The 22,674-nt window shown below is 38.5% G+C and overlaps 1 protein-coding gene across 3 annotated transcripts in view; it reads left to right on the forward strand.

The window, feature by feature from the left end:
* The first annotated feature begins 12,488 nt into the window (after positions 1-12,488).
* LOC107686682 (cysteine/serine-rich nuclear protein 1) overlaps positions 12,489-22,674 on the forward strand; it is a 13,876-nt gene continuing 3,690 nt past the window's right edge. Inside the window, exons 1-4 of one of the 3 annotated variants that reach the window (XM_016483767.1) lie at positions 12,489-12,755; positions 18,967-19,160; positions 21,842-22,101; positions 22,191-22,487. In XM_016483767.1, coding sequence (XP_016339253.1) covers positions 18,986-19,160; positions 21,842-22,101; positions 22,191-22,487 — 732 coding nt within the window. In that variant the 5' untranslated portion in view covers positions 12,489-12,755; positions 18,967-18,985. Of the gene's footprint in view, positions 12,756-13,196; positions 13,436-13,468; positions 13,773-18,966; positions 19,161-21,841; positions 22,102-22,190; positions 22,488-22,674 lie in introns of those variants that run through there. The other 2 variants (XM_016483769.1, XM_016483768.1) reach the window with 2 other exon arrangements.

The raw sequence follows: 22,674 nt of genomic DNA on the forward strand, positions 1-22,674 counted from the left end.
ATAAGCCAACAATTCCAGTGCTCTCATCAAGTTGGATTGCCAGCTATTTGACATTCTCCACCTCAGTGCAAGAGGATTAAAAGAACATTGCAGCTTTTCCAAATAGTGGTATTTACAGTACATTTGGTTTTTATGGCATTCATGAAATGCTTTTACATGCTGTTCACCCACATGACTTCAGTAAATAAATGATTGTGGGAATGAATGAGTATGTGTGTGTGCTTGTGTGTGTGTGAGAGATTCAGAGACACTGGGGTCCAACTGGGAATGTGTGTGTGTTAGTTGTGTGTGTGACTGAATGAGTGGTGGTACATTCTATAAATACAGTACAACAAAGTCCCATGACTTTTTTTTTTTTTTTTTACAATGCATGTTCTTGTTGTGAGGCCTATTAGATGTGTTACATAAAGTACTATCTAACATAAAACGTACTTAGCATGAAAAGTGACTAGTTTTAACCACAGGAAGTCTCTACCCTCATTCAAGTAGTGATTTTGGCCTGTTCCACCTCAGAAGTCTTGACCTTCTCAACTGTATTTCACAATTAAAATTACATAATGTTGACATAATATGTTGAGCTGACATTGTTCATTGCACTGCATTCAAAAACTTTTAAATTAATATTTAAATAGAATGATTAAATGCTCAATATTTAGAAGTTTAATATTTAACTTTTAATATTTAATATATAATTTAATATTTCCTGCAGAAGAAAGTCAGTCATACCAATGCTATCTCACGACCATTTCGTACGTATTTTAAGAGGTGGCTAAATCGTACAAATTCGTACGACCTCACTCATATGATTTTGTACGTTTTGTCTAGACTCCAGTGACGGGTATAGGTTTAGGGGCGGGATTAGGGGTAGGTCATTTTATACGAATTGGGGAACTTGTAAAATATGTGCGTTTTAGCAAAACTCGTACAAATTCATATGAGTGACATCGTACTAATTCGCATGAATTAGCCACCTCATAAAATAAGTACAAATTGCCATGAGATCAGGTTGGCCCCAAAAGTTTGGGTGAATAAATGATGACATTTTTCGTTTTCTGTGAACTTGCCCATTTGTTGAAATAGAAAAAAGTCACTTTTTAAGAGTTTGGAGACTTATTTTCTAGCCTATTTGTGGAAAGTGCAGTGTATTCGGCATGTCTGCATGTTAGAAGGGCTAAATGTGTGCGCACATGCCTCTTCTGTGTGTGGGGTCCTGGATGTAGGTGGTGCGTTGCATAAGGGCAGAAAAAGAGAAAGAGCGAGGGAGAGAGAGAGACCTGCTCCAGTGATTAATGGGGGTCTTCTGTGAGACGCAGCCAGGCGCCGAACACAATCACGGCCCCAGACTGACGCTCCAACAGACTTGTCCTTCACATGGGAAAGAGAGGGGCCCGCTCCTCCCTCCCGCTCACCACCCAGCCTGGCTACTTCCTCTCCTGCACCTCCCTTCATATTGTTCACCAGGAAGGGAGAGGGAGACAGAAAAAGTAAGTGTCAGCACAACAGCCAGTGTGTGTGTGTGTGTTGAGGCTGGCAGTAAAGCAGGCAGTGTGAGGCCTGCTGGTTCTGCTCTCAGTCAGGGTTGTGCCTCCTTTTCTGTGCTGTTAAACAGGGTTTTCAAACACACTTTAACCTGGGTGCACTTTCAATGGGGCCTTTGTGGAAGCGGATGTGTGGACACTAGCCCTCGGAAAACAGGACGACTTGGTTCCTTTCTCAAGCTCTGAGGGCAAAGCTGGTCTGAGTGTGTGTGAGCATTTTGGCTGCAAGAATGGGATTAGTTGTTTAAGTTTCTTCACTTGTGTACTTACATTTTTATGGGATCTTCCCTCTGGATATGTTTAATCTCCCTTCGGAGTTGAAAACTGTTAACCACCAATGATAGATTTGCCCTGTCGGGGGGATCCCTTATTTTGAAATCAGCCCCCCGAATTAAAGCACACCCTTGATATGAATGAGAGCGGGACACGGAGATGGGGGTGGGCATTCAGATGCCTCCCGAGTCAGCCTTTTGTTAACTTTAAACGACTGTGGATCCATTTAGTTAACCCAGCGCAGCCCGGGGGCACATTTCATTATTGGGGCTCTCTCAGGGTCCCTAATTGGGAAACGCTGTTGTTGCGGCGGCACCTGCAGTTGGCCCACACGTTGTTGTAGCCTTGGTAACAACACAGTGTTGAGGTCCTGCCAAACTCAGCCCTTCCTCTCTCTTACATACACACACACACACACACACACACACACACACACACACACACACACTCATACACATTCCCCAAAGTCCCTGTAAAGAAAGAATATAAGGCACACTGAAACCAGCATGTAGTGTTCAGAATCCCTGAGCTGTGTGTTTGTGGTCAAGTATGAATCTGGGGCAGCTTGTCACGCTGGTACTGCAGTGAATATTTCGCAATATAGGTTAATTTTTTAAGGTCAGTTCTGCATAGGCAAATGCCTTGGTTTTTAAAATGATGGTCGTTCCTGTTATCATCAAATTGTTTTAGTGAATCAAACACATACAGCGCAACCAGTGTTGTCTGATACCCAAACAAATGACTGCTTGAACCAAATCATCTGAATCAAACACATACGGTGCAATTAGTGCCGATTCCTGAATGAATGACACTTATGAACCAATTCTAGTGAATCAAAACATATATTTCTAGTGAATCCTAAACATTCAGCATGACCAGTGTTGTCTGATTCCAAAACAATTGACTCTTACTAACCAGTTTGCTTTAGTGAATCAAATACATACAATGAAATCAGTGTTGTCCAATTCCCAAACAAATGACCAGTTCTTGTGAACCAGTTCTAGTAAATCAAAAACATGCAGTTCTAGTGAATAAAAAAATATTTGGCAACTGATGTTGTCCTAATCCCAAACTGTTAGGAACCAGTTTTAGTGAATCAAATACATCAAGTGCATCCTGTGTTGTTCAATTCCCGAATGAATGACTCTTATGAACCAGTTCTAGTGAATCAAAAACATAAAGCACAGCCAGCGTTGTTTAATTCCTGAACAAGTGACTCATATGAACAAGTTTGTTTTAGTGAATCAAACAGATACAGCACAACCAGTGTAGCCTTATACCCAAATGAACGAATCTAATAAACTGGTTCTTTTTAGTAATTCAAACACACAGTTCACTGCTATTGTGACACATAACTGTGTAGTTACTGACACGTTGTTTATATTACTGTACATTGTTTAACAAAAGACACACATCACACCTTTTGTCAGTATGTCATAAAAATAATAATTGAAATGTCTTTCTACGTTTTTTGTTTGTTATATATCGTTATTTAATAGTTAGGTCATATAGCAGGCCTCAGGCCCTCAGTTATTGGATAGCATTTATGCCACTGTAAACACACCTTTTGCAATAATCGTTTAAATTGAATTATTATCGAAATTATCTCATTAATTTGGCAATGGAATTGGATTTCTTGCTTAAAAGTACTAAAATAAATTGTTCAGGGAACTACGAAGAATCCAGAATCATTAAGAAAACCAGAATCAGGTTTATTCATTTAATCCATTTCTAAATGTGTTCACAGTCAGTCGTTTTACATTTAGCCACATATTTGATTGTTTATCCTTGTCAGTACTTTACAGCTTTATCTGATCTACCGAGTATCTGCTAAAATATTTTTCTCATCTATCGAAATGCAAAGATAGTAAGAGGAAATGGTCATCAAAATGTTACGTAGTAATATAATCACACACAAAAAAATCCTTGCCTTAGCTCATTTTTCTTATGGGTGTGCTTCATGTCATTTGTGTTAGTCACACCAGTCGAGCTAAATATACCTCTCATTAAACAACAAAGGAAATCCAACTAATATTCCTGTTGAACAGCTTCTGCATGGATGGATTGGCGGCAGTGTTTCCCAGCTACTATGGGTAGTTCAAACATAGCTTGTTATTTCAGAGTCTATTTAAAGCGAGAAACGTACTTCGCAAGTGTGTCAGTTCAGTAATAAGGAAGTACCCTGCTTTAACGGGAAACTTTGCAGTGTGTTTGGTTTCCTTTTCTCAGAGGCAGAGTGTGTGACGTCTTAAAGGGGTTTCCGTCACTGTCTGTTATCTCCGCCTATTTAGGTGGAAACTGATATTTAGCCTTGGGAAAGTTATTTGGAAAAAACCTTCTGTGTGAAGTGAGGAAAACAAAGACCTATTTATGAGAAAGAGGAAAAGAAAAGCTAATAAATAAGAACTTGTAATCAAAGTTACATAAACTCAACAGATTTCATATGGTGTATATATATGATCAGATCAGCAGATCATAAACAATATTTAGTTTAAGAAGTAAAGTCACGAAATGCACAGACATCACTATGTTTTTGCTGGTGATATCCGAGTACATGCAAAACAATCTCTCATCAACAGTCTCCCCTTGTTATTTTGGGGGTTTTCATGCACAAATATGCATGCAGAGGGGTAGTCTTTCAGTTATCAGCTTTGTAGAAGCTCGCTGTTCAACTGACAGCTGACTTCTTTGCATTGAAGCCACAGTAGCGCTCAAGGAAAGCACGTGTGCTGCATGTAAACACTTCAATGAGGAAGTGCTGCAGTGCTGCTGACATGACCTGACGTACACTCGACGCTGTATTGACTTCTGCTGGCTTATCCGTGTTGCTCTAAAAGATATGGCCATTGCACAGGAGCTTCAGCAAGGTGTTTTGGAAATGCTGTGAAAATAAGCAATACAGTCAATATACTGTATAACCTTTTTTATGAAAATCATAACGTTCTCACATTAATCTTCGAAATAAATATAAATACTTAGACTAATCTTAAAACCTTTGGGGTCAGTAAGAAAGACGTCTCTTACGGCATGACTGCATGTATTTGATCAAATATGCAAAAATGTATTTATTTATTTTTAAATGAATCTTTAGCAACCATAACTCCAATCTTCACATTAGTCTTCAGAAATAATTTTAATATGCATATATTAATATTCAAAACAGTTTCCTGCTCTTTTTTTTTTTTTAGAATTCTTTGATGAATGGAAAATTCAAAATAACAGCATTATTTTGAATAACATAACATATTTACAAAAAACGTTTGTAACAATGTACAATCTTAACTGTCACTTTTGATCAATTAAATGTCATTGGTGACTAAAAGTATTAATTTCTTTAAATAAAATCTTATTGACCCCAAACTTTTGAACAATAGTGTACATTATTGAATATGAATTTACATTTTGCACCAAATATTGCTTGTCCAATGTAAACTAAAATACATAAATATGTTTTACGTAATAATAATAATAAATTGAACAAAAATGTACAAACAAATAACAAACAATTCACTTTAAAAATTGCTAGTAAATTTCACAAATATTTACATATTTACAAATAACACATTGAATGTAGTTAAAATTTTTGAAATTGAAAGTCTGAAATAATGTTTCTTTTTTCTGAAACATACTATAAATCTATGGAGGACCAGGAGTGTCACTTAAAAATAAAATGAAGAATCGATTTATCAATTTAATAATTCAAACATAAAAAATGTATATAAATAAATAACTCTTGAAATGGACAAATTAATAGACATATTTAAAGTTGTTTATTTAATTTGTGTTTTTAAATAGTTAAATAAAACAATAAATAAATAGATTAAAAAATCCTTTTTAAATTACAAATTTAATAGACAAATTTAAAACTGTTTATTTAATTCATGTTTTAAAATGTAGATTAATAAAACAATAAAAAAGTGCATTAATAAATCATTTTAATTGCACATTTTAAATCGCTTTTTAAAAAAACATTTGGCAAATGCTTTTCTCTCTCTATTTGCCAAATGCTTTTCTTTGCCGTTTTGCCAAATGCTTTTCTTTATCCATTTGTCAATCAAGTTAAAAAATGCTATTCATCTGACAACTTTGCAACTTTACTTACAACTTAAAAATATTTTTTTTACAGTGTGCATTTGCATATTGCTTGAATCTCGCACATTGCATATGCATTTATCAAAATAAACAAGGTTGCTAATATGGAACATCTGATCAGATTTTAAAAGTTTAATTTTAATTCCAAATGTGTGAGAGCAAGAATAAAAAATGCATGAAGGTTAATCTCGCAAACACGGTAATTATCTATAAAAGTCTGTCAGCGTGTTACAAGAACAGATATCATCTGACCACACACTGAGACCATAGGCCTCTGTCCTGTTGTTTCTACTGAGATGTTGAACATTGATGAATGATCAGCGAGGAGATCAGACTCCGTCGTGAAACTACAAAGATCTTTAACGCTGGTAGGGGGGTTGGTCAGAGTCAGCCACTGTCTGGGATCTGGCCATTTTAATCCACTTGTCACTCATCATTAACCTTTGCAGCTTTAAATTCATGACCCTCCGTTCACTTTCTACTGTGTTCCTGTGCAGAGACGGGGGCTGCGGTGTGAAAGAGGTTTGTCTGAAGCATTAAGCTACGAGAAATGAACCTGTTATTTGGTCCCTAATAATTAAAATGAACTTGCTCTCTGTCCTCAGATCCACAGCTTGTTACATCAAGTAGCCTGGATCAAATTTACAAGAGTCTACACCAAAAAAAAAAAAAAAGGTGTAAGAAATTTCAAATTCACTTGTAAATTTCACAAATAATTACAAACAAACAGCAAGTAAACATGGAATTTTGAAGAAGAATGACTGAAACAGTATTTTCGTATAAAATATGCTCCATTAATCTTTGTTATATTTACTCTGAAGAATAATTTTTTATGGAATCTTATTTCTGCCACAGGATAAAAATTATAAAAGGTAATTGTGATCTCACAATTGAGACTTTTTTTCTCAGAATTGCGAGAGATATAAACTTGCAATCTCGAGTTTCAATCTCGCAATTCTGTTATAACTAGCGATTTTTATATATAAGTCATGCATATAAGCAAGAGTTTACATATGTTACAATTATGAGACATGAACTCAGAATTGCAGGGGGAAAAAAATCTGAATTATGAGATTAAATGGACCAAAACACTCTCTCTCTCTCTCTCTCTCTATATATATATATAGAAGCTTCCCTATTTTTATACACTGTAAAAAATGACCGTGAATTTAACGGTAAAAGACTGTAAATATGCTACAGTAAAAACCTCTTAAATGGTTAACGGTAACACGGTAAAATTCCGGCAACCACAGCTGCCGATTTTTTACCGTAAAATTTACGGATTTTTTTTTACAGTGTAGTGTACTGTAGAAATAGTTTCTTAATATAACCTGACATCTTTCAAGCTCCAATCAACAAATCAATATTGATATATACTTAGTCTATAACAAACTGTAAATCAATGTGAGCAATATTTAATAAAATCCCTCCGGGACAGACTCGTGAAGGCATTAGTTTACAGCCTTGCAATGTTGCTAAGTAAACAAAACCAGTTGAGTCTTTTCTCTTTCTCTTTTTTTCCCCCCTCCTCAGCTGCCAAAGACATGCACAGAGTGTCTGTGGAGGAGAAAAACACACATACACATTGAGGGCAGGGTCAGTATAATGAGTGTTTGTTGGAACTGAAAGGAACTATTGGAAACAGTGAGAAACATACCAGCACCAGAGCTGTTATCAACAAACACCTAATATTTTAGAAGTAGGCAGTATTCAATATTTAAAAGCTTTACGAATGTAAAAATGTTTTTAAAGTCAAAATAAAGTGTATACATTTTTCTTCAAATATAAGAACCCAATTATTTAACTCTTTCCATACCCGAGTTTTAAGGAAAGTTCTAACGTGAAAGAAAAAACAAACAGTTCTTTGTCTTTGCACCCCGTGACAGAGTTCCGGAGGGAAAATAGGCTACACGTTTCTGAGCTCGTCTTTAGAGAGAGAGAGGGGGGGCATCTGATGATGTCATATCACTGGCTGGATCCGTCTGTCTCTGAGTGAGGCAGAAGCTCTGGGGGGAAGGGTGTCTCCGCTCTCCTCCGCCTGCAGATTAACCCCTGTGTCTAACTCAGTTTTGGATTCTCTGTATTTTAATCTCCAATTTATATGCTTAATTATTCACAAGGGGCACAAGTTAGTGCTTCTGTACAGCTTATTTTATGTGTTTTGTGTTGTTTGTGCTACTGCTGTTGTGACCCATCCAATAGTGTGCAACAGTCGGGTTCCAGAAGTAATAACTTCATTAATTTTCTCCATGGGGAGATTGATTTTTAACAATAACTTATAAATCTTTAAAGACAGAGCTGTTGTGAGTTTGTTAATCAATTGAATATGCGTTTGTTGAAGCCATCTGTTGAAATTATTTTTGAAATAATTTGTTAACAGTGGAATGTGCTGTGAAAACTACATTACCCATGATGCAGTCTCCTACGTTCTCTGAATACTTAAATATGTGACTAGGCCTATATATGTGACCCTGGACCACAAAACCAGTCATAAGGGTCCATTTTTTTTAAATTAATATTTATACATCATCTGAAAGTTCAATAAATAGGCTTTCCATTGATGTATGGTTTGTTAGGACAATATTTGGCCGAGATACAACTATTTGAAAATCTGTAATCTGCGGGTGCAAACAAATCAGAATACTGGGAAAATTGCCTTTAAAGTTGTCCAACTGAAGTTCATAGCAATGCATATTACTAATCATAAATTAAGTTTTGATATATTTACAGTAGGAAATTTACAAAATATCTTTACTTAATATCCTAATGATTTTGACCCATACAATGTTGGCTATTGTATTATGTACCATACATTGCCATGTATTATGTTGGCTATTACTACAAATATACCGTGCTACTTAAGACTGGTTTTGTGGTCCAGGGTCACATATGCATATTTTGCAGTAAACCTAAAATTTATTGTTTCTATAGATATAGTCAACAACTCTAAATAAATGGTTCTATACTTTTTGTTTATATAATTTTTTAATTCAGTTATGTAATTTACTTAGAATTGTAGTTCCCTCACTAAAGTATACAGTGCCATTAAGTACACAGTCTTGTACCTTTGTCTTTTTGTCTGATTTTCAAATACTTGCTTCAAATAAAAGTTTGTAATGTTGTGATTCACCTTGTAGCTCAAATCATTGGTTCAAACGATTTAATAAACACTTTTTTATAACCACTATAGGAAAAATGTATGGAAAAAATATTTGCGTAACAAGTTCTGCTGAAAAAGTGGGTGGGTAATAATGCATTCTATTGCCGATCAGGGTTGGAATTTTCTGAAAATTCTACAAAATGTACCTTAAAAATTCTGTGTATATTTGCTTAGTTTTATTCTGTTGTCAGCACACATCGTTCTGTAATACTCAAAAGTTGTTGCTACTCTATAATCAGGAGCAGTAAGAATACAGGACGACTGTAAGGCAGTAATTGGGTTCCCAGTGAATAGTGATCCAGTGATCCAGAAGTGTCAGCACTTGTCTCAGCTACAGGTGACCAGCTGCCCAGCTTTGTCTGGCTTCACTCCTTAGGGACAGCTGGGCCCATCAATCTGTTCCCAAAAACCCTGCACTTCACCCTGACTCCTATAAGCACCCCTCTCTTTCTCAATACACACTGGAAGGCTTTGTCCTGGGGACCTATCACTGGTTTTCCCTAATTAATTTGCAAACTCTTGTGAGGGTGTTTATTTTTGCTTACTTCCAAAGGCATTTTCTCAGATATTAAACATTTAAACAAACTAAAATGGATAGTTCACCCAGAAAATGTAATTAAATTGTAAATCTGACTTTCTTTATTCTGTGAAACACAAAAGGTGAATTTTTATCCTGAGTATCCTGGCCACTTTCGTCAATAAAAACAAATGAAAACTGGGGTTGTCAAGTTTAAAAATAAATACATACTTATTTTATTTTATTTTATTGTTAGAGTTCCCAGTATATTATAAAAAAAAAATTTAATTGAACTCTTTCAAAACATTTTTTTTTAAATTTATTTTATATTTTGAGTTCCCAGTATGTTATTCAAAAAATATTTAACATTTTAAAAATATTTTATTTTAGTTTCCAGTATATTATTCAAAATGTTTTAATTAAACATTTTATTTTTTATTTTATTATTTCATTTTATTTATTTATTTTTTTCATTTTGGGGCTGGATATTTTTCATAAATACAGCTTGTGAGGTTTGGAATAACATGAGAATGACTATATATTTACAGAATTGTAATTTCTGGATGAACTTTCCCTATAAAACCTGAATGTGAAACTTTAGTGTGCTCTTGTTTTGTAGTGTATGCACTGAGGTATATGAGCCCAGCTCAGTAATGTGCGAGTCAGTTCATGTGAGGTGCTGCTAAGAACACGTGCAGCAATGGCTTTTTTCTCCCTGCAGATGGTAAGCATTGAGGGCCATTATTGTTCTCGATGTGGGGCGTCCTCTGAGTTAAAGTCTCTGGCACACTTTTAAAGACATAGTGGGTAATATATGCAGGCCTGAGCCAGTGGCCCTGGCAAAACCATTCCCCTCCCCCTCCCGAGGCTTCTTTTCTTGGAAGAGCAGACAAACATTTGTGAGTATCAGTCTTCATCCCTTGAACTTTTCTTTTTTTTCACTTTGGGAATTTGTGATGAGTTCTTTCATGTCCTCAACCATCTTTTATCAATATTATTGCATGTAACAGTAATGCCTTTCTTTGGAAGCACACTGTGTTTCTGTTTCTCTCTTTAACAGGTTTTGTCAGCTGAAGACCACAGTGACACAGCAAGAGTCAACCAATCTCTTTAACACTAACAGATATTAGTGGTTTTGCTGGCAGGAGTTGAGTAGAGATGTGACAAAGTACCAAAAGGTCGACTATCTAGATACACTTGAACGGTGTCTAAAAGCATGTAGGCGACAGCCAAGTTAATCAGGAAGAGACGATCTACAGGACATTCCAGCTTTGTTGTCTCAACACGTGCACTAATAGGTAAACCAACACTGATGAATCATGCCAAAAATCATAAGTAAACACCTATTAGCAACATGAACACAGACGCAAACAGCTACATTAACTATAAAAGTGCTCAAGAGTAGTGATTTGAGAACAGCTTAGTCGAACAGTTTAGTTTGTGTATTGCAACAACAGCATGCCATGTGATTCTCAGCATGCCATTAGACCTGCCTATTTGTTTTGGGCTGAAGAATGATAATGCGCTTTACGGGACCCCGAGGACCGAAGCCCTCTAAAATGAGGTCTGTGATCCTGTGTTTCGATTAATACACTCAGTACACAAAAACTAGCTGTCTCCACCCAAACATTTTACACCTGTGTTGATACTGGCAGCACTCCCTTTTCTCTAGAAATTGAAAGTTTGCTCCTCCTAAACACGTCTGTGCTGTACAGCATTCTGATAAATACTGCATTAGTGGAATTCTGTGTCATGCAGGCGTGCACAGTTAATGATGACACAGCTGTAACACTTCAGAGATGGTTTAGATAGGGGACGTGATGTTCAGTCATACCTGAAATCACTGTGACTCACCCTGAACTTGCCTTCAGCCCCAGTCTAACTTTTTTAATAAACGTAAAAAATGTAATCAGATTACTTGTTCATTATATGTCTGAGAGTTTGCATGTCAATACAGCACGTCTGCAACAACTTGACCAATAAATTAGGCAATAGTTTTACAAGTTTTACCACTGAATGATGCAAAAGTATAACAGGATTTACTACTAAATGATGCAAAAGATTTATGACTCATTAATTCAGTGGAGGCTGACTCAGGAAATTATGAATAACAACCACACAGACAACATCAAACTGCATATATTTAATTTATTCAGTCAGTCAAAATATCATATGGTAAACTTAAAAGAAAAACCCTAAGAGTATCTAGAGTAAATCATACATTTAAATTATATAAATTAAGTTATTCATATATTAAATACATTTTATATAATAAATGTATATATAATTTACCATAGCAAACATTACTGTGTGTGTGTGTATGTATGTATATATATATATATATATATATATATACACACACACACACATACATATATATTTAATACTTTTATTTATTTATTTACATATGTGTGTGCGGTGTATATTTATTATGTATATACAAATACACACACATACAATATATATTTAGAAAATATTTACATATATTTACATGCATATTAATATATAATACATAATAAATATACACAGTACACGCATATTATATAAACGAAACTTATTTCGGATGCGATTAATCGCGATTAATCGTTTGACAGCACTAACACACGCACGCACGCACACACACACACACAGTTTACCATAGTAAACATAGTAATGTGTCACTGTTATATAACAAAATAGCAGAGATACTGAAAGGTCTTACTATGTTTTTAGGAAATGTTATTTACTATGATTACTACAGTATTTACAGGAACTATGGTTACAGTACATTTTTTTCAGAGTAATGAAACATTTGCTATTTCCCATAACCCGCGGTTATTGTGTTCCGGTCTTTTCTCAATCGTGTTACTATAGTGATTTTGTGTCAGGATGCGAGCGCGCCAGGAAGAGAGTGTCGCTCCGCGCGGAAGGCAGGAAGCGGCGCGTGGGCAGAGTCACCGCCTGCGTCACACGCCAGGAGGGAGTTTTCCACTGACGAAAAGACTGCGCTGCTCAGCAGTCTGCTTCAGACAAGAGGAACAGCTCCAGCTGCTGCTTCAGTACGCCGAGCGCACAATAGCCACACGGACAGAACGGGATCTCTATACGGATAAACGCGCTTTCGTATCACTTGGATTATTACCGCTTCTTCTTTTCCTCTATTGTGATATACTAATGCTGATCGGACACGTTATTGGTGAGTAGCGGAGGTCCGCGCTGTTTAACGCTGCACTTGTAATGTGTCTAATAGGCAAACCTCGGTGCTGGAGTCCAGCCAGATACTTCAATGTTCTTTTGTTGGCCAGTGTAAACAGATAAAATGTGTTGTGTAACTATTTCAAATAGCGAAGGGAGAGGACATTGTTGTATGCTGCCGTGACATAGAAAAAACTAACTAAAGTTTACATTATTCACCATTGTTTTGGGTTTTTAATGTAAATCAATGTATACACTCACATTTTGTTTCACTAATAAATCCTTAAATGATGTAGCCTATTATTTTAACCCGCATGCTTAAGTGTAGTGTATTGTTCGGAGTAGCTAAATATAAGCGTTTTCTCTGTCAAACACTTTAAATGGTTGCGGTCGCGGGGTTTGATTAAAAGCTCACTCTCGTAAGCAGCTGTTGTCGGTTCTGATCGGATCCATTGGCAGAATTCCAGCACCGTATGTGTGTGTAGCCTATCCGATAAGCCGTAATTGCTGGTTTGGATGTGTGTTATGCGTCGAGTGCATTCCTCGTTCACGTTTATAGTGCTGGTGTGTCTTCTGAAGCGCGAGCGACTCCTTAAGGTGCCACACCGCATCATTTTAATAGTCTGCCTGCAGATCTGCGCTCAGTGACGTCACCGTGGGTGCATGCGAGGATGAATGCAGGTCTGAGGGAAACCTTACTTGATCCGAGCCCAATTTCACTTGGTTGAGTTGAATGATTGCCAATATAAATCCATACACAAATATGCGTATCTGTATACACAAATGTAAAGGATTAATTTACATCCACGTTTTCTTGCTTTAAAACCAAACATTTTTTATTCTTATGGTATAACAGTTTATATGATGATTGCAATCACGAGGAGTGTCATCACAAGAGATTATTCAACAATTACTGACCGGTTGTGCGCGGCGTGATTGGCGTAACTGAAGTGAAAATGTAACCTAATGGTCTCATTTTACACTCTTTTGTTACATATTTACTGGATTCCATTCTGAGGTAATTCACAGTCCCTGTCTGTAGCCTAAGCAGATTGAATGTTTGAGAGTGGAAGTTTTTGCATTCACTTAAAGCTTGTATGTAAACTTTAGTGTATTGTCAAAATACCAGCTCAGCAGCACTTGTTATTGCGATAATCTTTGCGTATTTGTGGATGTTTCGAAAGTTTGAGTGTGTTTGTGTTGCGCGTGCTTCAATGTGAGCGAGCGCTGATTCGTGTCTCTTGCGCGACCTCACTTGGATTGTTTGTGGGAATAGTTAATATTGCTAATGGAATTTTGTTTACATACCTCACCTACATGCTCATGTTTATTCCTAAACCAACCTAAGTAAGTCTTGCATTGTGTTTTATGGCTTTTAAAATGTTTATCACTCGAACCCTGAGTTTTGTACGAGTGAGTTTTGTTTCCTACAAAACGATGTTGTTTACGATGTTGATGTAAAAATGTTGTTTTGAGTTGGAGTACACGTTAAACTGATCAAATAGGACCCATAAAAGATGAAAAAAAAAATATTTTATGTACTTGTGGGTTGATGAGGTGTGAACTTGCACGTGTACCATGGTCATTGAAATCAGTCAACTGGTTTCCTTACCTCTTTTTTTAAGTCTTCATGCGTCTCATTGAAAGCAGTCATACCTTTTAACTGAGATGATGTCAACATCATTAGTGTACATCACAACATGTCATCTTTTTATTAAGCTCCCACCCACAGACTGGGTGTTCCTATTTGGGATAGTTCAGTGTGTGGGATTTGTGCAGTTCTATTGGGGGAGGTGGAGGTCCTGATGTCTCTAAAACAGAGAAGCAGAGGAGTCCCATCTGTTTTGTCACTCTCTAGCATTCCGCCCAGTTTGTGAGGTACCAGTGAGTGCCCCAGACGTGAGCTGCTGACCCCTGAGCTCCCCCACCCTTGACACACACAAATACTCTCCCTTGGGAGTCTTAAGAGACTGGTAAAGATGGCTAGTATTTGTTTTGCCACCATTAAGTTATTCAGAACAAACTCATGCTGATGACTTCTCAAGAAAGCTACACTTTGCGCACTCTGTTGGAAGTTTGCATTTCGGATATTGATGCAAATTGTTCCATGTGTGATGGAACAATTTGCTTTCAGTTTAGGCAGTTTCCTGAGCGATCATATTTTCCACTCGTTGACTTAAAATGTGAGGAACGATTCACTCAAAACTGCGAAATCATTTTCTGAGGGCGTTTTAGGATGTCTATCATTTTTTTTAATGCCACTTAAAGCCCAAATAAAAGGTTTTACTTTATTTTTTAGATGCCACAGACCCCCAAGTTTGATAGTACTGTTAGATGTGTTAAGTAACTTATTTTAACCATTTTAATCAGTTTAATTTAATCTTATTTTTATTATTTTTAAAAAACTTTTATATGGACCCCCTAGCACTCCCTTAAGTCCCTTAAACCAGCCAAGTCAGAATTTTTGTCTGTCTTAGATACTAAATTTCAATTTGGATGCCATTAAAGTAAACTGTTGTACTCCGTAGCCGTACATGTGGTGTTTAAAGATCTTTGTCTGTGTATTTCTAATTTGGAAATGCATATTTTGACGAAGAGAGTCCATACAGCTATATGACACAAATCTTAATCTCCACCCTAATAATGTAATCTGTGATGACTTGTGACGCCTCATCAGGTGTTTTTATAGATGTTTCTGTCTGAGGTGGTTCCTCTTGGGCAATAGCGGTCTGGACTACACAGACACATCTGGGATAGATAGACTATTACAGAATGTGTCGCCGTTGCCAGGGGAGCTGGAGACATCGCATTATTTATTTGTTTAAAGTTCTCGCCGGCTACCCTCCTCCCACATCAGTGCACGCTCCTATTTGGGATGAATGTGTGCTCTGCATGGGTTGAGGTTTAGGAACAGAATGTCTCTGGCGTAGCTGGACATCTAGAGTGATGATCTGCACAACACACGACTCCCTCCTCCCCCTGCTGGTCAGCCCTTAAGAACTGCAGTCAGGGTGAGTTGTGGAATCTGGATTTGATTCCACTTATCTCGCAAGGGTTTTTACACCATGTTTCGCAGCCTGTTATCGTAGTCGCACTTTTTAGATGAGGTACATGCTGCTGATTATCATCTGGATGGAAGCCGTGAGCTGGAGGGGCAAAGTCAACACTCTTGCATAAGATCAGGTCGGGATTTCACAGTTTGGTGCTTTTTGAAAGCAGGACAGTGGGGGCGGGGAGTTCGAGAAGTTTTAATGAAGCCTTTGTGTTTAACTTGTGCTACATTAAACTGCAATGAGCCTGCCGACAACGGATCCGGTTTCAGAAGTCTGCTGCTTTTGTGGCCATTCTCGCTTTGTGCACGAGATTTATTTCCACTGTCCTTAGTGACAACAGCATTGTGAATACCTCAATAGTGCACTGCCTTTATTGGAATGGCAGCCGTGCATAATTTATGCTCCAGTGTGAACATTTCACCTGCTCAGAGCTTCTGGAATACTTTGCCGGTGACAGCTTCTGCCTGGATGTGAAATCCAGACCTGCTCTGTAGCAGATTTATGTGTTTTGACTGCTCATTTTTTTTTATTTGTGAGATTCTCGCTCGTATTTGTAGTCGCCGCTGATGTTGGAGTGCAACAGGACAAGCTCCAGATTGACCTCCAGCTGAGCCCCCCGCATCCCCCCTCTCTTGTTCCAGGGATTAGCTCGTCGTCATTGTTTCTGCCCGTTAGGCAAGATTAACAAATCAATGTGTCAGGTAGGCTGCAGTCAAGAGACAATGACCCACTTCTAACACCCAGGTTTCTCCCTCTCTCTCCCCCCTCTGTCTCTGTGGCGTCCTCCCCCTCTCCTCACTGTCCAGAGTCCTTAATTAAAACTCCTCTGCTTGCTAGGCATGCATGCCGTCCTCAGGGATTCTGTCTTTGTTAAATGAAGGTAAACTCGAGTGAGAACGAGCACCGGATACCATGTGCAGGTACAAAGCGTGAGTGGATTGTGTCTTGAAACGTGACGGTGGGAAAAGGCGCAATGCAATTTACTAGTCAAAAGAGCAGATGAGGATGAGTCTTCTCCTCTTGTGTGGCCAAAGTCAAGTGTCAAGTTCTCTCTCGTCACCTTGCCGTTTATATAAAAACATTTTCCTGTGGGCTTGTCTGTGCAGAATGCTGCTTGTTTTCAATCAAGACGTAGCATGTAAGGGTTCACGCTCCCCGAGCTGGCTCTGTTCGCATGCAAATCAGGACAGATCTGGACACATACTGTTTGCAATAAAAATAGATCACGTCCTTTCGCCTGTCCTGCTGTTTTCAAGCAAGTCAGCTGTTTGCTGTGTCTTTTGTCCTGAGTATGGCACAAACTATTGTGTAACTTTCCAACTATATTTCCTCTTGTCAGGGTTGCTGTCGACTGGTGTTGCATGAGCAGATAAGTTTGACTTGTGGAAGATATTGTCAGGTTCAGACGAAGATAAAGACTCACCTTCTGCTTTTTGGCAGTGATATTTGGCAGCCGGGGAGAGACGGCTGAATGTGCAGACAGCACAGACGTGCCCTCGATGTCTGGCACATTTGCGACTGCAGCACTAATGTGTGAATCACACATGCACAGGGATAGAAGTTCTGCTTGTAAACAAGGCAACCTGTGGGAAAAGAAGTCTACACACTCTTGCCTAAAGATTAGGGATCAACAAATATTAATTTCCTATTATGGGCAATAACGAAAAATCACCAAAATTAAAATTCTATATTATTTTGCTTTGTATAAATTAAAAAGTATAAGTTAATAAACAAGGCTACATTAAGGCATCTCAATTATAATGTGTAAAAAAAAATTATATTTTGTAATTTGCTAGGTAGCATTAGTTACACAAATGCATTATTGACTGCTAACACTGGTGAAAGTCAGTTAATTATTTTTTTTTAAATACAGTGGCACCAAAAAGTATTAGTTTGCTTTAATAAAACTACCAATAATCAAGTGCCAAGTTTGATTAATAGACAACAGCAGACTAATATTGAGTCATATTGTGTTAATCACACTCTAAATGGCAGGGATGATTCAGTGTCATTTTGGCTCTTTATTTATTTTTTGTCATAGACCAAAATCATGAGCTGTATAATCTGCCAATCACGACCGTCTGTCACTTTTTCTTCAAAGTGGCTTTCTTGCTGGGAACAAGCCTTGTTCTAAAACACTTATTTACTGCTCATTATCCCTTAGTCTTCTGGGGGGAAAAATGCACTTTCTTAGTCCAGTTAGCATAGGATGGCTAGCTGTAACATCTTAAGTTAAATTTTTGTCCGTTCACTCAAGCAGCAGTGAAAACTCTTATCTCTAAATCAAACTGTTTCCTCCTTTCCCATTTTTCTTCCTTCCTTCCATTCTGCCTGTTTCAGCAGGAACGTGTCTAAGCTGTGGAGTGCATCGAGAGGCCGAGCCTGAGATGAACTAGCTGACTGGGGTTTAGAGAAACAAACGAGTTTGCAGCCGCCAGTATCAAATGATGGTGTCGTGTAAATGCCACTGTGCTGCACCGGCTCTGACCCTTAAAAGCTGGTGGGCACTGGCTAGACTCTTCCTGCCAATGGATTGATTGCTTTTATTACCCAATAAGCAACCACTCCACAGGAGCAGCGACAAATGCAGTCTGGGCTTACATAAACATGTTTACTGTGCCAAGCTGTACACACATTTACTACAGAGTCTCATAAAATGCATTTAGCAGCTGTGTAAAGCGTAATTGCCGCTACCAGTTCTAGGATGTGTGTGTTTTTTGAGTGGGGTAACCTAAATTTTCCCTCCTCACTAATGTAGCTATGTAATCAACCCCCATCCTAATCAATATATTTGTCTAAGCTATTGGATTTAGAAGTGGGTGAAGGGTCTGGTAATTGTTGACTTGCACCAGAGGGACGTGATTGATTGCTTCCTGTTTTCCTCGCCGTTCAGAGGCAGCATAAAGCGCGGTCAGCTGCTTGTTTGGAGAGTAATGCTCATAGCCTGCATTTAAAAACCTCACTGGACATTTAGCTTCTATTAGGACAATAACAGCACTACATTGAATGATAACATCTAGGCGCTACTTGCAATATCGATACCATTTCCATTGCAAAACAAATTAGCTGATGGACAAAGGCAGATTGCATGAAAGTACAATTTAAATTTTTTGCCCTTTTAGCACTCTTGTAATGCTTTTCTGTCTTTGTTACCCACAGATCACCAAACGCTAGCGCCATGAGCGGGGTTCTCAAGAGGAAGTATGAGGAGGTGGAGGAGGACCCGTGCTACTCTTCCTCCTCCCCTTCCTCTCTATCCTCCTCTGCCTACTCAGAGTGGGACTCAGATGGGGAGAGCTGCTACTCTGACACCCTGGATTCGACCCCCAGCTCCCCAGCAACATCCTTAAACAGTGAGTTTTCCCTCTTGAAGTACTAATTTATTCTCTGATTAAAGGTTAAGAAGTGGTTCTTATTTAAAGGAATACAGTAGTTCACCCAAAAATGTAAATTTGCTGAATTTACTCACCCGTAGAAGAGTTTATTAATCGTAAAAGATTTGGAGAAATTTAGCATTACATAATTTGCTCACCAATGGATCCTTTACAGTGAATGGGTGCCGTCAGAATGAGAGTCCAAATAGCTGATACAATCATCACAATCCACAAGTAATCAACTCCAGTCAATCAATTTAAGTCTTGAAGCAAAAAACTGTTTTTGTAAGAAACTTTTGGAATCATTCTGACGGCACCCATTCACTGCAGAGGATCCATTGGTGAGCATGTGATGTAATGCTAAATTCTCCAAATCTGTTTTGATGAAGAAACAAACTAATTTACATTATGGATGGCCTGAGGGTGTGTACATTTTCAGCAAATGTTCATTTTTGGGTGAACTATTCCTTTAAGGTGGAATCGTCAAACTCACATTTCCATTGATATTTCTTATGCATAAGGTCTGTAAGGCTTATTTCAACCAGGTGTCCTACCTGATAAGGTGATATTGAGATACGGGAGGGTGCAAGATTAATTGCATGGATGCAACTAATTACAGGATGTTTTGATGCATGCCCCATTCACGAGATCACCTCCTCCAGGCCCTTCATCCAGGTTGTTGGGGTGAGTCAGGGTAGGGAAAGCAAACAGTTGTGAGTTTCCCAGGATGGCAGGGCAGGGAGCCAGCGAGTGTGCCATGTGACAGAGACAGAATGAACGCAGAGCTTTGTCTGAGCACCGGGCATGAACCCAGCACAGGTGCTGAGAAAGGCAGAGGGGCACGGAGCAGGAAGGCAAGGATGAAGAGAAAAGGAAGGGAAACGATACGGCTGTCTGCTTGAGGTTATGAAGCAAAGTCAGAGAATGGAGCATTGTCAGGGTAGACGGCATATTTAATTTGACGGGAATGAGAACAAAGCTAAGTGACAGACATATGCTACCATTCTAAAGTTTGTGGTCAGTAAGTGTTTTTGTGCTGTTTTGTCAGGATTCTTTGATGTAAGAAAGTAAAAATAGAAAGTTCAAAAGAACAGCATTTATTTGAAATAGAAGTCTTTATGAATGTCTGTCTTTTCCCTTTAGATCAATTTAATGCATTCTTGCTGAATAAAATAATTTGACCCAAACTTTTAAACAGTAGTGTACAGTCTGTTCAGTAGCTTGCACGTCTAATATTCACAAAGCATGTTTTCTGGAGTTTTTTGTATGTATTTTGAGTGTGGTGCCAATCATTATGCAACACTGAAAAGTACAAACTACTGAACATGCTCTTTGCCTGTCCCTCAGTGACTTAAAATAAAACATGCCTCTACCCTGACTAAGAACCATATCAATTTTTGAGCATATTAGATAAAGTCACCAGAATTAGACTCTTGTTGCATAACTTGTTTACTCTAATTCATAAGGTCACCAATACCAACTTGATAATACATAAAGCTGCTTTGTTCTTTAAGCAATAACATGGTGTTGTATTTCTGAGATGGTCCTGTCTATATATGAGGGCATATGAGAGCATTTGTGGTTTCCATCATACATTTTATTTTTCCCCATTAGATGAGCAAAACATATTTGCACAAGCTTCTAGATAGGAAAACGTGCAAGGATGAGTTCCCAGCTTTGCAAGTCTAATATAAACCAGCTGCAGGGACAGTAAGATCCATCTCCTTCATTCCCTTCAGATAACAATCGGTGGGCTGGTGGCCCTGAGGGAGAATGTGCTTCTCTCTCTCTCAGAGGCTAACAATTCGACATCAAGTATTCCTGCACAGAGCACAAGGACTTTGAGTAAAGAAAATATGGTTTTCTTGTTTCAAGAAGAGAATTCCTTTCTTTGAGATGCTTTAACCACTGACATTATTCGGTGAATGCAGATTTTTGGCTGGTTGTAGGAATAATTTGCAAGGAATGTGCAGACAGATGGCCCGTCTTCTATAAAGTTATGATGTTATTAAATAGCAAGTTTAAGTCTTGAGTGCCCTTACCACTTCCAAAATCCTCAAACTTCCAGATCCTCCAGCCGCTGGCTTGTGATTTTGAATGCTTAACTCTCCCGGCACACTTCAGTGCCAAGGGAAAATTCCTGGGTGGATTGTTTGTCAGACACGAGCGAGGAGGAATGCAGTTGTCTTCGCATATGACTGGATTAGACTGAAAACTATTAGCTAAACTATTTGCACATCTGTTCTGATGTTGAGTGGTGGAATATGCTCGTTTTAGTATGACTGAATAGCACTGAGCTGATTTGCTGTGTAGCCTGCCATCTAGTGGCGATTTAGTACATCCGCAACAATAATGTTAATGTGATCTTGATGTTTACACAAGATACTCACCCACTCCAAGTCTTCCCATTAGGCTTGGCACACTTCCTACTCAAATACTCCCCAATGAGATACTAGGAACAGAACTTTCTTTTTTTCCCCACCACTCTCTTTTCTCTCTCTCTCTCAGACATGTGCTCCTAATTTTCCATTAAGAAATTCCAAGCATGAATTTCCGTGAATGTATTCGCCTGCTGTTTTCCACTTAATGTTTTCTTTTCAAGTCCACCACAAGCCTGAACGTCTTATATTTATTCTCTCGCTCTTTCTCTCTTTCCTCAGCCACATCTATCCTGAAGAAGGCCAAGCGCTCACGGCGAGGCAACGTGCAGTTTGACCAGGTTACGGTCTTCTTCTTTCCTCGCTGTCAGGGCTTCACCAGCGTGCCCAGCCGGGGAGGTTGCACCCTTGGCATGGTGCAGAGGCACAATGCCCAGCGCCGCTACTCAATAGCGGAGTTTGCCATAGCACAGCGCCACCTACGGCGAGAGAAAATCAAAAACCGATTGAGGGAGGAAAAACTGGAAGCTCTTAAGCTGAAGGTATTTTTGAGCTTAATTTTCTCAAATTGTTGTGAAACATGAGAGGTTTTAAAGTCGTAATCATGTAAATATCCTTTTTCTCTGTGCAGCTTACCAAAAATGGTACCCAGGAGTCCGAAGAGGCTGACGGGTTGACTATCGATGACATCCCAGAGGATGAAATTAACCTCAGTGGAGTAAACTTGGATGACGGCTCCTTCCTGCATCCCTACCCCTCCAAGAGAAGATACGGCATCCTCAAAGCCGCTGGCGTGAAGAAAATCGATAAAGATGAGAAGCGTCAACTGCATGACTTGCGTACGTCGAGAGAAGACTGCGGATGCGACTGCCAGGGCTTCTGCGAGCCGGAGACCTGCAGCTGTAGTTTGGCTGGGATCAAATGTCAGGTGAGCGATTCAGTCCCGACAGACTTCCTTTAGAATATGCCATCCCAAGGTTATGGCTGATATTTACAGATATCATTCCTGTAGCTCAAACTGTACAGAATGACGCAAGAAACATCAAAGTCATGGGGTTATACATGAACTGACCAAATCAGCTAAAATGAATATTATTTTTTTGTGTGTATATATA

The sequence above is a fragment of the Sinocyclocheilus anshuiensis genome, unplaced genomic scaffold (assembly GCF_001515605.1).
Source record: "Sinocyclocheilus anshuiensis isolate Anshui unplaced genomic scaffold, SAMN03320099.WGS_v1.1 scaffold990, whole genome shotgun sequence".
Classification (NCBI taxonomy): Eukaryota; Metazoa; Chordata; class Actinopteri; order Cypriniformes; family Cyprinidae; genus Sinocyclocheilus; species Sinocyclocheilus anshuiensis.